This window comes from Elgaria multicarinata, chromosome 4 (assembly GCF_023053635.1).
Source record: "Elgaria multicarinata webbii isolate HBS135686 ecotype San Diego chromosome 4, rElgMul1.1.pri, whole genome shotgun sequence".
NCBI classification, from domain to species: domain Eukaryota; kingdom Metazoa; phylum Chordata; class Lepidosauria; order Squamata; family Anguidae; genus Elgaria; species Elgaria multicarinata.
In genome coordinates this window covers 16,872,408-16,886,566 of record NC_086174.1, presented here as the reverse complement: position 1 = coordinate 16,886,566, position 14,159 = coordinate 16,872,408, and the positions used below count along the sequence as shown (strand labels likewise).

The following is a 14,159-nucleotide window of genomic DNA, read 5'->3' as shown; positions in this document are numbered from 1 at the left end:
CTGGGATCGTCCCTGTGCATCCAGATGACACACAGGGGATCCCGGGCTCAGGCAGGGATCAACCCAATCTGGCCCCGGGATACAGGCCTACCCTTTGGCCCCAGTTTTTCCTGCGGTCTTGGGCTGAGCCCTAGACCGCAAGCATGTGGACCGTTTCTGTGGCTTTTCCCGGCTCCGCGCAATTACTCATGCGGAGCCGGGAGCTGCTGCGCCCATCAGAGCGAGAGTGGGGGGAGTGAGGAAATCATTTTTTTAAAAAAAAAAATCCCTAACTTTAGCCGCTCATGCACTTGAGCACAGCCAGCCCTTTAAATGTACCAAAAAAAAAAAATGGTAGGGGTGATGGCTCTCTTCTTGAGCTCATCATGCCTTGTATGTAAACGAGGGCGCCATCCCGTGATACTCACATCGCAGGATCTCCCCTCCTCTGTTGCGGACTTACCGGTAGGTCTAGCAAAGGCCCCAGTGTGGTATAGTGAATGGAGTGTCAGACACTGGGGAGACCTAGGCCTAATCTACACCTAGCATGCTATTGCACAATGAAAGTGGTATATAAAAGGCAGGAGCCACACTGTCATGTATGCCCCTACTGTTCTGGTGTTGGGACCAGGTGACACAGGGAATCCATCAGAAACAGATTCTGATTCAGAAGATGCGGAGCCAGTGGTAGAGGAAGTTCACACCGAAGAGCCTCCAGCTGCGAATACGCCCCTCCCAGAGTCTGTCTCCAGGGAGTCAACTTCTGGGGGTGAACATTCCAAAACATTACTGGATGCTAGGAATCACGGGAAGTTAAAACATTCAGAGAGATTAGCACCAAAGACACAATTGGAGAGGTTGCGTGAGAAGGCGGCGACACTCCCTCCTCTACCTTGAACCTTGGGACATTTGAAAAGCCTTTTCTTTCCTTTGAACAGTCAAATGTTTTGCTTAGTTGCATAGAGTTGCCTAGAGGGAATTTTCCCATTAAAAGTGATTTCAGAAGTGTTACAGAAGTGTTAATTGTTTGCAATAAAGCTTTGTAGATTAGCCCAGGAACTTTCCTTAGTTTTGACTCCTTAGGGACACTTGAGCAACTATAGCCCACAACACACACCAAGCAGGATATAATGGTATGAAAGTGATATATGGTGTGTGTCAATGACCCCCAACAGTTGTCAGTGCACTTCAATACTTCTATGAAGCAGTAGTGTGGCTCCTGCCTTTTATATACCACTTTCATACCCCTTTCCGAAGCTGCAACAACAGTGTAGTAAACGTCAGTGCTAAATATTTGCAAGGTATAATCTAGAGTTATGTAAAATCTGATCATGGCTTTGCCTTCTTCTAGCTATATTTCTAAGAATCATTTCACACATGCACCTTGTAGCATCAAGTGAAAACTTGCACGTGTGAATAATGCATCAGAAGATTATTGCCACAGGCAGGAATTCCATGTCACAGGACATCAGCTCAAATAATGCTTTTCAGTTGAGATATTCAGTTGAGCAAGTGATAGACATGGAGGTCTGAACTAGCCCTATTTTTTTATGGAAAAAAATGTTCACATCAGAATAATTTTAAGCAAGGATAATAATATAATAAGAGAGACACAATGTACCTGAAGGACATCAAATGAATTGTGAGTATATGAGAACCAACTCTCAAGCAGAGTTAGTTCATGCTGGTTGATTTGAATTGTTAAGGGGAAGAAAAATGTCCACTCTCTGACACATCGAATTCCTCATTCAGTATATGCTATATAAAAGGGTGCCATGGATGCTGCATATTAACATTCCCATCTTTCCTTCCATCACAGTCATAATTTCAATGCAATATAAATTGCCAATAATTCTCTGCATCACTCATCCCAGTTCTCTCACATCAAAGGAACAGAAATAAGTGGGAGAGCAAAATGTCAGAAAAATAACCCAGACACATTGAAAATGACACTGTTGGGCTATGTTATCTGGATCATGATTCGTATCTTCATTTGACATGAGATGGGAGCAATTCTCCATGTAGTTTTTAAACCTGACATTTCCTATAACTATGGGTTTCAGTTAATTAGCGTAACTAGGCATCAGGCCATAATCCTTTTTTTTCTTTTTTTCTTTTACTTTCTTCACAGAAAACCCATTACATTTGCACAAGGGCTGTAGTATGAGTGTAGTATCAATAGGTAGATATCACCAAACATAACAAAACACCTTCCATATGATATATATTCATTGCAAGAACGTAGAGGGACAAATGGCCCATGTTAATCACATCTGAATCGGCTATGGGGCGGTATATAAATGTAATAAATAATAACAATGAGTCAGCACATTCCTAAAGCCCTCTTCAAAGGGTTTTATCCATACTTGGAAGGTATATTTGGATAAAGAGGTGTGGGATAGTGCAGCTGGCCTCACTCTGATGTTGCACACACCACTGATCCTGTCCCCTTATCATCTGGGCATTAAGCCCAGATGTTTGCAAAGAGGCACCAATTCGAATTTAGCTGAATGTTGAGTAGGCACTCCATGCAACCTTAGGTGGGGTCTCTGGTTGCATGGAGCCCCAGCGCATGTTCAACTGGATCACTCATTTGCAGAAGTCCATGTTCTACATTGATTTCAGAATAGACAAGTTGATGCCTTCCAGATGTTTTGGATTACAAATCCCACAATCCCTGATCCTTGGACAAAACATCTGGAGGGCACCAAGTTGACTACCCCTATCTAAATGTAGACATCAAGGGGGCAGGGGCAGTAGTATGTGAGACATCAGGGCAGGGATAGGTGAGGATTTCATTTTGGTTTGTTTTTGACATACGCAATAGAAAGCGCTTGAGATTTTAAAAAGTGGAAAAATAGAATGTGGGGGAAATTGAAACTAACAGCTATGACCATCCAGGCCCAGGGCTTTGTGTTGTTAGTCTGAGATTAAAATCTTTCTATACTCACCCAGGGTCCTCATCTTTAACAGCTTTATCACTGATAGGTGCAGCATGGTCCTTCCCTATGTTGGGAATTGCTGGACCTATTAAATTTGGCTACTGAAATTGAGTGAGAACTTCATTTCAGTTAGTTTGGGATAAGAATTCACCAAAAATTGCAAATCTCTTCATATTCGAAAAAGGATTTCAAGCTTTTGAATGCCAAAGAAATAGAAGTGGCAGATTTGTCTGTCCTTAACTCAGAGTGGGGTGAGAAATGGCACCCCCTCCCCCATAACCATGCATACCTTCTATGGATGGAAAATCTGTGACGTGGTCTTAAATCTCTGCCATTTTGACTTTGAATCAAAACTACACACAAAGCAAGGATTGTGACCTTAGGAATATCTCTTCTGTTTAGGAAGGGTGTTTCTAAGGGAGTGGAACAGCAACAATAACAACAGTTTAGATGCAATTAGTTTCCCCGTCTTGCGTTTTATTTGTAACGGTTACTGCAACAGTGACTTTTAAAGCTCATGAACTCTTATAGCACATTAGGTGTCATTAATGTCTTAGTTGTATTCTAAGCATACTATCACACACACTCAATAGGGATATATAGCTACCATTTTAACTTTGTATCACTGGCATTTCAAGGCATTAAAGTAACATAGTAACCTTAAAAGCTCTATAATAACTGCTAATATTGGGACCGGGGGCAGGGAGGGGAGAGAAATGTCGAGAATTCACTACACAACAGAATCCAAAAGGTGAAAGAGCAGCATGCGTGAGCCTACCTGCAATGCACAACACTTTAAATAAAGAAATGGGATTTATTTGTGGTTTATAACACATCAAGGGAAATGCAGTGGGAAGGGACTGAAAATTCCATGCTCGTCATGTTATCCAGTCAACAGAATTAAACTTCAAAAATAATTTTCCTCCCAAAAAACAAACAAAAAAACTCATAGGCATCTTATGCACCTTGACATTTCAAGCCAAACACAAACATCTGTAAGTTCCTTTGTTTTCAAAAAGAGACGATTAAGCGTGAGTTTCATTTCCCCGTTGAAATAAATGGGACGAAATTGCTTTCTCTGGCTTGTACTTTCTTTGCTCTTAATTACACTGGTATGCTAAGTTAGTTTCAAACTTACCGAGTGATGTTACGAGAGTTACTTGGTTTGGTTTGTCCTTGCACCAAATGTAAAGCAGACACACGTACACTAACAACAAGCAACAGGAGGAAAATTGCAGCCACACTTGCCTTTTCTCTGCCATTTCTTATCTCTCTTTTTGTTCTATCCAGTGTTTGGAGTTCACACAAGGCTAATAACCCATGAGGAAAAACTCACAGCTAAGCGGTGGAGGCTGGTGGTGCCTATGTCAGTGGGGCAGTGAATCTACTTCGGGTTTCAGTCAGAACCACTCAGAACTCTAAAGGAGCTATCCAAAGGAAAAGCTCCTTGGATAGCTCTGTGACGTAACAGACCCTTACACTAGGAAGGAAAAGGAAAGGAACCTCTCATGCAAGCACTTGAGTCATTGCTGACTCCTAGAGGGACGCCTGCTTTCGCTGACGTTTTCTTGGCAGACTTTGTAGCGGGGTGGTTTGCCATTGCCTTCCCCAGTCACAGTTACCTTTCCCCCAGCTAGCTGGGTACTCATTTTACCGACCTCGGAAGGATGGAAGGCTGAGTCGACCTGAGCCGGCTGCCTGAGAACCAGCTTCCGCTGGGATCGAACTCAGGCCGTGGGGAGAGTTTCGGCTGCAGTAACTGCTGCTTACCACTCTGCGCCACACGAGGCTCTTCGCCACACGAGGCCCATTGCATAATCCCTTCTCAGGCCAAGCACCACCACCTGAAAACCTGAGGGAGGGTTAAATAAGACCTTTCCCCTAGCTATGAGGGAAAGAGGTTTAATATAGGATCTCTCAAAATATACTGTGGGGAATACTCTGGTGTGGGTGTTTAATAACTCTAAGGCAGGTAAATAATGCCAAGCTGACACGTGGTATTCGGTAGCTAACAAAATAATAATATGTTTATTACTATTTAAAATTTTTAAAGCAAAATGTAATACTTTCAATCCTGCCTGATCTAAACTTTCCACACACTAACCACCTCACTCTCTTCACACCAATCCTAAATCCCTAGAATCCAAACTCTTCTTATTCTCCTCACATGCACTCAAACTCACCCACAAACTCTCAACACTCTCCTTATATACTCCTTTCCCCCCACCTATTACATCATAAACCACACCCACTCAGTTCTAACATTCCATACTTACCAGACATACTAACCTAGACATATACAAGATACTTAATTGTGGGGTAACACCACAAGCTCCTTTAGAGTTTTGACTCATTCTGACCGAAACCTGGAGTGGATTCATCGCCCCACTGATGTCGGAGTCAGCAGCCTTGGACCAAGCTTCTCCATTGTGTCAGTATCCGGTGGCATCACGCTGAAGGCTGCCTCTGATAGATTCACTTTACATTTTGCAGGGCATTGAGAACAGATTCCATACCTCAGAAGGTGACTTGAGATCAGCTCCCCTTCTTCAACGCCTGTCTCTGATCCTTCTTCCATGCTGATCCCTTAATCCAGGAAAATCCCCACCACCAGCAGCCCTCCTCCATCAAGCAAGCCCCACCATGTATTGCTTCTGTGAAACCTTTCCAAGACCATGCCATAAATGTACCTCATCAGCGATGTCAGCTACTACCAGCTACACCTCTATCAATATCTGCCCTTTGCTTTAACCTTCATTCAATGCATGATGCTCATTATTATTATTATTATTATTATTATTATTATTATTATTATTATTATTTACATTTATATACCGCCCCATAGCCGAAGCTCTCTGGGCAGTTTACAAAGATGCTTGGATTGTAAAGCCATTGGCAAAGGAAGGTGCCACCTATATGGCCTATACATTGTCTAGCATAATGCTGGTGCCATGAAGCATTTGATAAAAAATATCAGTAAGAAAGTTATTTATATACAAGGTATTTAACATTTCCTTTTAAAAAAATAGAGGAGCATTCTTCAGTTTAAAAGTCAGCTTTTGAGTGTAAACTTCTGCCTTCCACTTTTTTTATTATTCCTTACCTTGAGTCCCATATATAATTTTTCTATAAAAGCATACGTACCTCCCCAAACCACAGACCAACAACACAAAATACATATATTTGCATCACTCAGACATACTTTAGAGCATATAGATATCATTCAAAAGAAAGGGAGAAGGAGAAGAAAGGAAGGAAGGAAGTCATGTAATACCTTTACTTTTACCTATGGATTTGATGAAATGGTTCCATGAAGAAAGCATTGTCAGACGAAAGAGAGAACAAAGAAGAGAAACAACGGGTAAGAGTCATGTGTGTGTAAATGTAAATGCTTTCACAATCCACAACATGAGAAGAGACAAAGCATGAAACAAGTGTTTGAGGACACATGGAGATGCAATGGGTGTCGCGTCTTAAGAATCGTTGCTTTCCAACCTCCGTGGCCATGCAGAAAAAAACACGGAAGTATAACCCATGCTTCATTTTCAAATGAGTGAAACAGAAGTGACATGAAACACTGACTAAGAGGGAGGGTTTCACAAGGTGATGGGGAAAACGCCACTCATTTTGTCAGGTTGCAAAATAAATAAATAAATAAATAAATAAATAATAATAATAATAATAATTCTGAGCATTCCGGAAGCCAGGAGCAAGTGCTTTCTGCATTTTCCAAACAGCCATGCATGAATGCAAAGCAGGACTCTTTTCCTTCGAGTACAAACGCAAATCTCTTATTTCAAAATCAATTCCTCAAACAGATTCTTTCACTCTTTCCTTTCTAAATCTTTTAAACAGTTATTATATTGCAAGTGGGGTAGGGGAAACAGTCGAAAAGGAGAACAGAAGATTTGGGAAGCAAATTAAAAAGAAAAAAAAAACCCCGCCATAAATAGAGCTATTTATATAGAATATGTATATATCTATATATACACACAACAACAACTACAACAACGAAAGAAAGAAAGAAATGTGCGGCTAAGATTATGTGCTCATGGGCAGCCCGAGACAGCTTTCAAGCATTTGGCCATAATTTGCTGCGATGGATTTCGAAGCAACTACAGAAAAAAAAGAAGAAGAAGAAACAGAACAAAACAAAATAAAATAAATAAAAACAATGAAAGCAGAGTGGAAAAGGAGCAGAACCCATACCTTGGTCGCCCATCATCAAGTGCGCCAGACCTTAAAGGAAAACAAGAGCACAGTCAGCAATGAACAAGGCTGCATGGGAAGGTGGTATTGTCACAGCGACAAAAAAAAAGTTTTTTTGTGGTGGTGTTTTTTTGATTATTATTTTTTTTTTTTTGCAACAGGCATCTGTCTCCTGTGAGATGTTTGCATTACATTGGAAAATTAAAAGAGCATTTTTCAACCACTGGTTGGAATGCTTTTGGAGGCGGGCGGCGGGCAAAGGGGCACTGAATAGATCCTTCCCTAGTTGGGGCCGAAGACCAAAAAAAAATATGATAATAAAATGATTTCAAGTTCAACAAATTCATGGAGTATCTGATCTTAATCTTGTCAACACTTTGATCGTATTGTTTCATGAGGAGGACGCTTCATCCTTAAGGTGTAAAATTGTCCTCGTTATTATTAATTCTCTCCCCCCCCTTTTCGAAACGTAGAATACTGTCAAACTGAAGCATGGGCTGGGTCTGATCTTTTTCCCCTCATTGAAAATGAGCAGTTCAAATAATTAAATAAAATAATTCCTTTGTCACATTGAAATGATAATGCAAGGGATGTCTCCTTGTTTGTGTGAAACCTTTGAGCGGAAAAAAAAAAGTCTGTTCCTGATCAGGCAAATTATTAGTTATCCAGTGGATGGAACAACATAAATCACAATTTGGAGGATGCTTTCTCCAATATAAATGCACCTTAATTACATTGAGATTGAAATAAGCTTCCTGATGAACTTTTTTTCCCCACATTGTAGAGACCTACGGTTTAAATTATTCTATGTAAATTTCTCCAGAAACATTTTAACAATAACCCAAATTACAACAAAATAATTGATGTACTTTCCACATTTTTTTTTAGATATTGCATTTTATATCCCCTTAAACAGAAGTTTAGGTCATATATTTAACTTAATAAGCAAACATGCATGACAATAAAGGCTGGGTGGATGGAGGTAGAAACCCAAAAGTAGTCATTTAGAAACAATGCTATAAAATTAGCCATCTCTTCCTCCGTAAAAAAGTAATGCTACATTTCCATGCATATTTTTCTTTGGTTCACACAAAGAAGGTGTGCAATAGAATACGCTATTTTTTATTGGCAGATAAGGTTCCTAAACAGTACCCTGAGATTTCTAATTTACATAGAAAATTAGGAGCACACATAAAACATATAACAAGTGATCCCGAAGAAGAATTTTCAAAGGCAGAGAGTTCACATTCCAAAGACATTATATCACATCATCAGTCATTTGAAGAAATAAAGTTTTCAACAATAAAGCACATTTTCATTTCACAAAGTATCTCTTCTCAATTGAAAGGAACCCTCTATTAGGTGTTTGGATATATCAGCAATCTTATTTTGGCCTCCATAACAATAAACCATACCTTAGTTAAATACTAATGCTGCAATATAAGCTCAATGATATTCAGGTTTTGTGCTTGATTTTAGATGAGATGAGAGGATGTCTGCTCGTTTGCACATACTCGGAAGTAAGTCTCACTGCATTCAGAGGAGCTTACTTTCAGGTAAATAAGGATTTCAGTCTTTCAGTTGAATGCTAACCACGTTTTCTCAGAAGTTGAACTGAACTCAGTACGACTTAGGGCTCATCTATACCAAGGAGGATATTGCACTATGAAAGCGGTATATAAAAGGCAGGAGCCACACGACTGCTTTATAGCAGTACTGAAGTGCACTGACAACTGTTGGGACCCATTGAGGCCATAGCTAGACCTAAGGTTTATTCTTGGATCATCCAGGGTTCAAACCTGTTCATCTAGGTGACACACAGGGGATCCAGTGCTCAGGCAAGGGCTAACCCTGGATGATCCCAGGATAAACCTTAGGTCTAGCTGTGGCCTGAGACATACTACTATATACTGCTTTCATACTGCTATATGCTGCTTGGTGTGGCTCCTGCATTTTGTATAGCGCTTTCATAGTGGAATATCCTGCTTGGTGTGGATAAACCCCATCTCTCTACTAACTGTGCTTAGAATCACTGTGTTTATGTTTTAGCAATACAAGCCCTTTCTAAACCTAAAGGTTAGCCCAGGAAAATGGAGGGATCGTCCCTGCCTGCCCCTGGGATCCCGTGTGACGTTTGGATGCACAGGAATGATCCCGGGATGATCCCGGGATATAGGCCTGGTGTAGACATGCCCTTAGGTTTCTGAGGTACAGTATCTTCCAGTTCCTTCAGTATGCAGATGAAAAACTGCCTTTAAGATCAGGGACTGTATTTACTAAGTTCTCTGTGGTTTTCTCTACTGTTAACATCATCGGGCTTTTCTGAATGAGTATAACATCTAACTGTATTATCTTTTCCAAAAGAAATAGTCACCTCAAAATGAAAACAAAGAGGACCACCCACAAAACCCTTCCACCCAAAGCCATTTCATGTTGTATGAGAGAGGGTTTCCTCCTTTTCCTTTTTAATTAATTAATAAATTAATTAATGGTCAGACGGACATCAGCACTGCATTAAGTTCGCAATTTATTGAATTGGAGATTATAGTATGACCTATGGGCAGGGCAATCCTATGGGGAAGGAAGAGGAGGAGGAGAGAAACACAAATAAAGGAACTGCCTCTTTCCTATGGTGTGTTGCCTCAGACAAGGATGGCAGAAGGCATGCTCCTTCCTTTTGATTTTGATTTTGTGTTTTATAGTCATTTGATGAGTTAGGCTCATTGTCTGTTCTAGATGGGATTGAACTGCCTTTAAAAGATCACGTACGTAGCCTAGATCCTACATCAATCACTGTCTCTGGATGCCCAAGATGCCATGGCAGCCTAGAATGCCTTTTAGCAGCTTTGGATGGTTCATCTCTAGTATATAAAGATAGCTTGGCCACAATGGTACAAGCACTAGTAGCCTCAGACTGGATTACTGCAACGCAGTCCATGTGGAGCTCTTCTTAAGGCTCCTATGGAAGCTAGAGCTAGTGCAGAAAGCAGCAGCTCGGCTATGTCATGAGCTGCCTCTTTTCAGCATGCAGCTCTTTTGCTGAGGAACTGCACTGTTTCCCTATTCTCTACCATGGCAGGCTTAAGGTTTTGGTACTAGTGTATTAAGCCCTAAACAACTTGGGGTCAGGATACTTGAGAGAGTGTCATCTTCCTTATCACCCTGCGAGGACACTGAGGTCATTAGAGGGCATGTTCCTGGTGGTTCCATGTGGACCTATGGCCCATTTGGAGTTTACCTGGGGAAGAGCTATCAGGATCCCTGCTCTAAAATACAGCATGGAAGGAGAAACCGGAAATTAGAAATGCTTCCTGTAACATTAGGAATGATGGGCCATTGGAGAACTGCCTTGCAACGTAATTCCTGATACAGACCATACAGGCTGTCAGATCTTCCTAACAACATCCTCTCTGCACTTACACATGGGCAGTTGCTGTGGATGGAGGAGAAGTACAGGGTCAAGACAGATGCATTTTTAAATCTGGGTTCAGAACTGCATCACAGCATATCCTCAGCACATCTGACCACTAAAAGGGGGGGGGGGAATGAAGCCAACTAGATACCTTAGGCATGTCCAATTTGTGCATCATCAAGCCAAAGGCAGCCCACTCTCTGTATATTGCGGCCTTTCCCTCTCACCCCATTTTTGCAATCCCACAACGGCAGCCAAAATAAGAGTTGTAGCAGTAACTTTTGCTGGGCAGCCAGTTGTCTTCATGGGTATGGCTTGGCTGATCACACAACTTGGGTCACTCTATCCTAGCTTGAATTTTTCTCACATAAAAGGGGGATTATGTAAATAAACCCTAAAAGATTAATATATCCAGAACTCTATGTACATATTAGGTACAGACTGCCCACCCATTAATATTCAACTATTACCTTTCATCATATGCTATTTTGCAACTCATGAGCCAACGTTAGCATACACCTGTCTTTTAACATTCTCCCTTTCCCTTGGGGTCAATTTGGTTAAGGAAATTCTTGCTTAACTGAGATAATCCATGACTGTCCTTAATTAAAGTGGCTCTATGAAGTGAAGGGAAGGCACAGTGATGAAGGCCGGCTGAAGGATCTGACTCATAGTGCACTTTCATATTATTTGTTTAATATTTATTTATTTAAAACATTTATATCCCGCCCTATATTAATAAGATCTCAGGGCGGCGTACAGATAAAAGCATACAGTATAAAACTGTAAATATACACAGCTTTATATTAGATGAATTGGACTCTCAGAAGACATTTCCTTCCATTAAATCCTTGACACAGTTGTGTTTAATCTGCCATGTCTTCCTCCAGAATACATTTGAATAATCACAAAAACAACAACAGAATCTTCTAGATGACAATGATTCTGCCAGAAAGCATCCCCTGAAAACCTTGTATCTAAAAGAGGCTTGCATAACTCTCTTTGGAACACCCTGCTCCTAGAGGTCAGGAAGGAGCCAACACTATGCTGCTTCCGAGGCCTCCTGAAAACATCTATTTTTCCAGGAAGCGTTCCTCAGCTGACCAGCCACTATTTCTATGGGTCCCTTTCTCTTAAATGGAACAATTTTAATTTGCCTTTTTAATTGTCTTTCTTTTTTCTGTTTCATTTCTATGTGCACCGCTCCAGAATCTATTTTAGATATGGAGTGGTATATAAATATTATTATTATTATTATTATTATTATTATTATTAATAATAATAATAATAATAATAATAATAATAATAATAATAATATAATTAACCACCAAGCAGAATGTAGCCCATGTTGACTGCTTGGCCTACCAGAGGTCTCCGAAAACCTCCTTGCATCTCTGTCTGCTTGGGGTTACAAAATTGGCACGACAGCCCCTAATACATGGCTGATAAATTGTTTTCACATTGGTGGATCATAATTGGGAAGGTCCAGGTGTCAAAATCTCATCTGACTCCTGCAAACATTAGAGCAGTGCATTAATACCGTGCTTTCCATAATACGTCACAAAACCCACCCACACATATTTTACCAACTGAAGAACGTACTTACCAACACTCTGGCTAGACAAGATTACATGGTAGTTTTATGACATTCATCCTGTCCTTCTGCCATGTCCGTAAAGGAACTGACAAGTCAGTTTAGCCAAAATCAGACTCTAGGGGTCCATATTATTGTGCCACAGAGAGTAATGGAATAGGTGTAAGTTAAAAGAGAAAGAAGCTGTGGATCTTTCTAGCAACTCAGCCATGTGGGCATGAGGCTGGAATAACTGGTGTTTGGTGCCAATCAGTTCAACAAATGCCAAATAAATTATCCACCTCTTGAAGTTTGGGGGATTCTGTCAATGATTTCAGAATTCTATTCATCAGTTTGTAGAAGGATCAGGTGTTTTGCTTTCCCTCTCCAAGGGGGAAAATGGAATCAGTTTCTCTCAGTATTAGTTTTTTGGTCTTATAAAAGCCCCCTGATCACAGCAGCACAACAGACCTCATTGACGCTGGCCAAAGAATCATTTAGCTAGCACAGAGAATCCAATGGTCACTATGCTCAACATCTAAGGTCATCCTCCAGGTGCCTACCCCGAGGGAAGCTCAGGGAATGGCAACAAGGGAATGGGCCTTTTCAGTGGTGGCCCCTCAATTATGGAATGATCTCCCTGATAAAGCTCGCCTGGCGCCAACGTTGTTATCCTTTTGGCACCAGGTCAAGACTTTTCTCTTCTCCCAGGCATTTAACAGCATATGCTGAGTTTTTTAACTGGCCCCAGAATAGTTGTTTTTAGATGGATATTGTCTGTTTTTGTTTGTATTTTATGCTTTTTATGGTTTTAATTTTTTTACATATATTTAATGTTCACAGTTTTTAACTTCTGTAAACCACCCAGAGAGCTTTGGCTATGGGGCGGTATATAAATGTAATCGTAATCATCATCATCATCATCATCAAATCTTTTTTGTTGTTGTTTCCATTAAAGAATACACAATCCAGTAAGCCTCTCAAGGAGACCTGCACATTTATGTCTTTTTCTCTCTCTACCATAAAGTCCCTACATGCCTGAAAGCAGGGCTTGTCTTTCCATTTTAGTCTCTGATTAGCAGTTTTAGGCATGATGATGATGATGATGATGATGATGATGATGTCACCAAACAAGGTGCTTTTTTAAAACTCAGCGAGTCTTCACAATCAGCTTGCAGTATTAAGCAAAATTAGGTGAAAAAACCCTACTAGACATTGCGCTAAAATCTGTACACCTCAAGAGGAGTATATTGGATTATGGCCACTGTTTGTGACCTTTTCTAATACTCTTTCGTAGATTTGCATATTTTTAAAGATAAATTATTAGCTTATTTTGCAAATTTGCCAGCTTCAAATGTTCAAAAATAACCAGTTTAAAAAGGACACCCAGTTGATACATTTACACAACACAAATTCATTTTGGGGTTCTTTTATTTGTTTTGGAGTTTCGGAGTCATTAATTCTGCAAGAATGCTGACCAGAAAATGTATTCTGCTTTCCCCAATGAAACTATGAAATGATTCTCATTTCAACAATATATTTCAAAGAGGGGGGGGGGAAAGGGTATAGCACACACCACCAGCAGCAGTAGCACCAAGTTAAAATTGACACATTCTCATGAGGGAAGAAGAAAATCAACTTACCGTTTTTAATGACAAGGTGCATCATTATAAACAGTAACCAGGAGGCAAAACACTAAATAGAAGGGACAGGAAGGGTAAGAAAAGAGCTTTGGAAAATAAGATAGAAAGCACCCACCTTCCACATAGTTGTCTTCTGAAAGCACATAACAAGGAGGGAGAGAAAAGGGGAAAAAAACATTCATTAAGCAGCATGCAGACTGGAACTTGCCTTTGCATGTGAACATCATGCAAGGCATCAAACACCACATGCAAGTGATCCATTGCTACTATCCAAAAGGAAGGGGGCAGGGGAGACCAAAAGCACAGGGAAGCCGTGTTTCTTCCGTTAAAATAATAATCCGCATCTAGGCACAAAATGAAACAACAAAAAAGTGCTTTTTTTTTAGAGTGTAAAGGGATTT

General features: G+C 40.5%; 1 protein-coding gene across 23 annotated transcripts in view; it reads right to left on the bottom strand.

Annotated features, from left to right (window-relative positions):
- NRXN1 (neurexin 1) overlaps positions 1-14,159 on the bottom strand; it is a 1,218,662-nt gene that overhangs the window by 1,057,315 nt on the left and 147,188 nt on the right. For 15 of the 23 annotated variants that reach the window (XM_063123832.1, XM_063123833.1, XM_063123845.1 and 12 more), the window contains exons 2-3: positions 13,874-13,891; positions 7,131-7,160 (exon numbers count right to left, since the gene is read on the bottom strand). The exons of 5 other annotated variants lie outside the window; for them this stretch is intronic. In XM_063123832.1, coding sequence (XP_062979902.1) covers positions 7,131-7,160; positions 13,874-13,891 — 48 coding nt within the window. Of the gene's footprint in view, positions 1-5,925; positions 6,208-7,130; positions 7,161-13,873; positions 13,892-14,159 lie in introns of those variants that run through there. 3 more of the 23 variants (XM_063123834.1, XM_063123853.1, XM_063123861.1) reach the window with 2 other exon arrangements.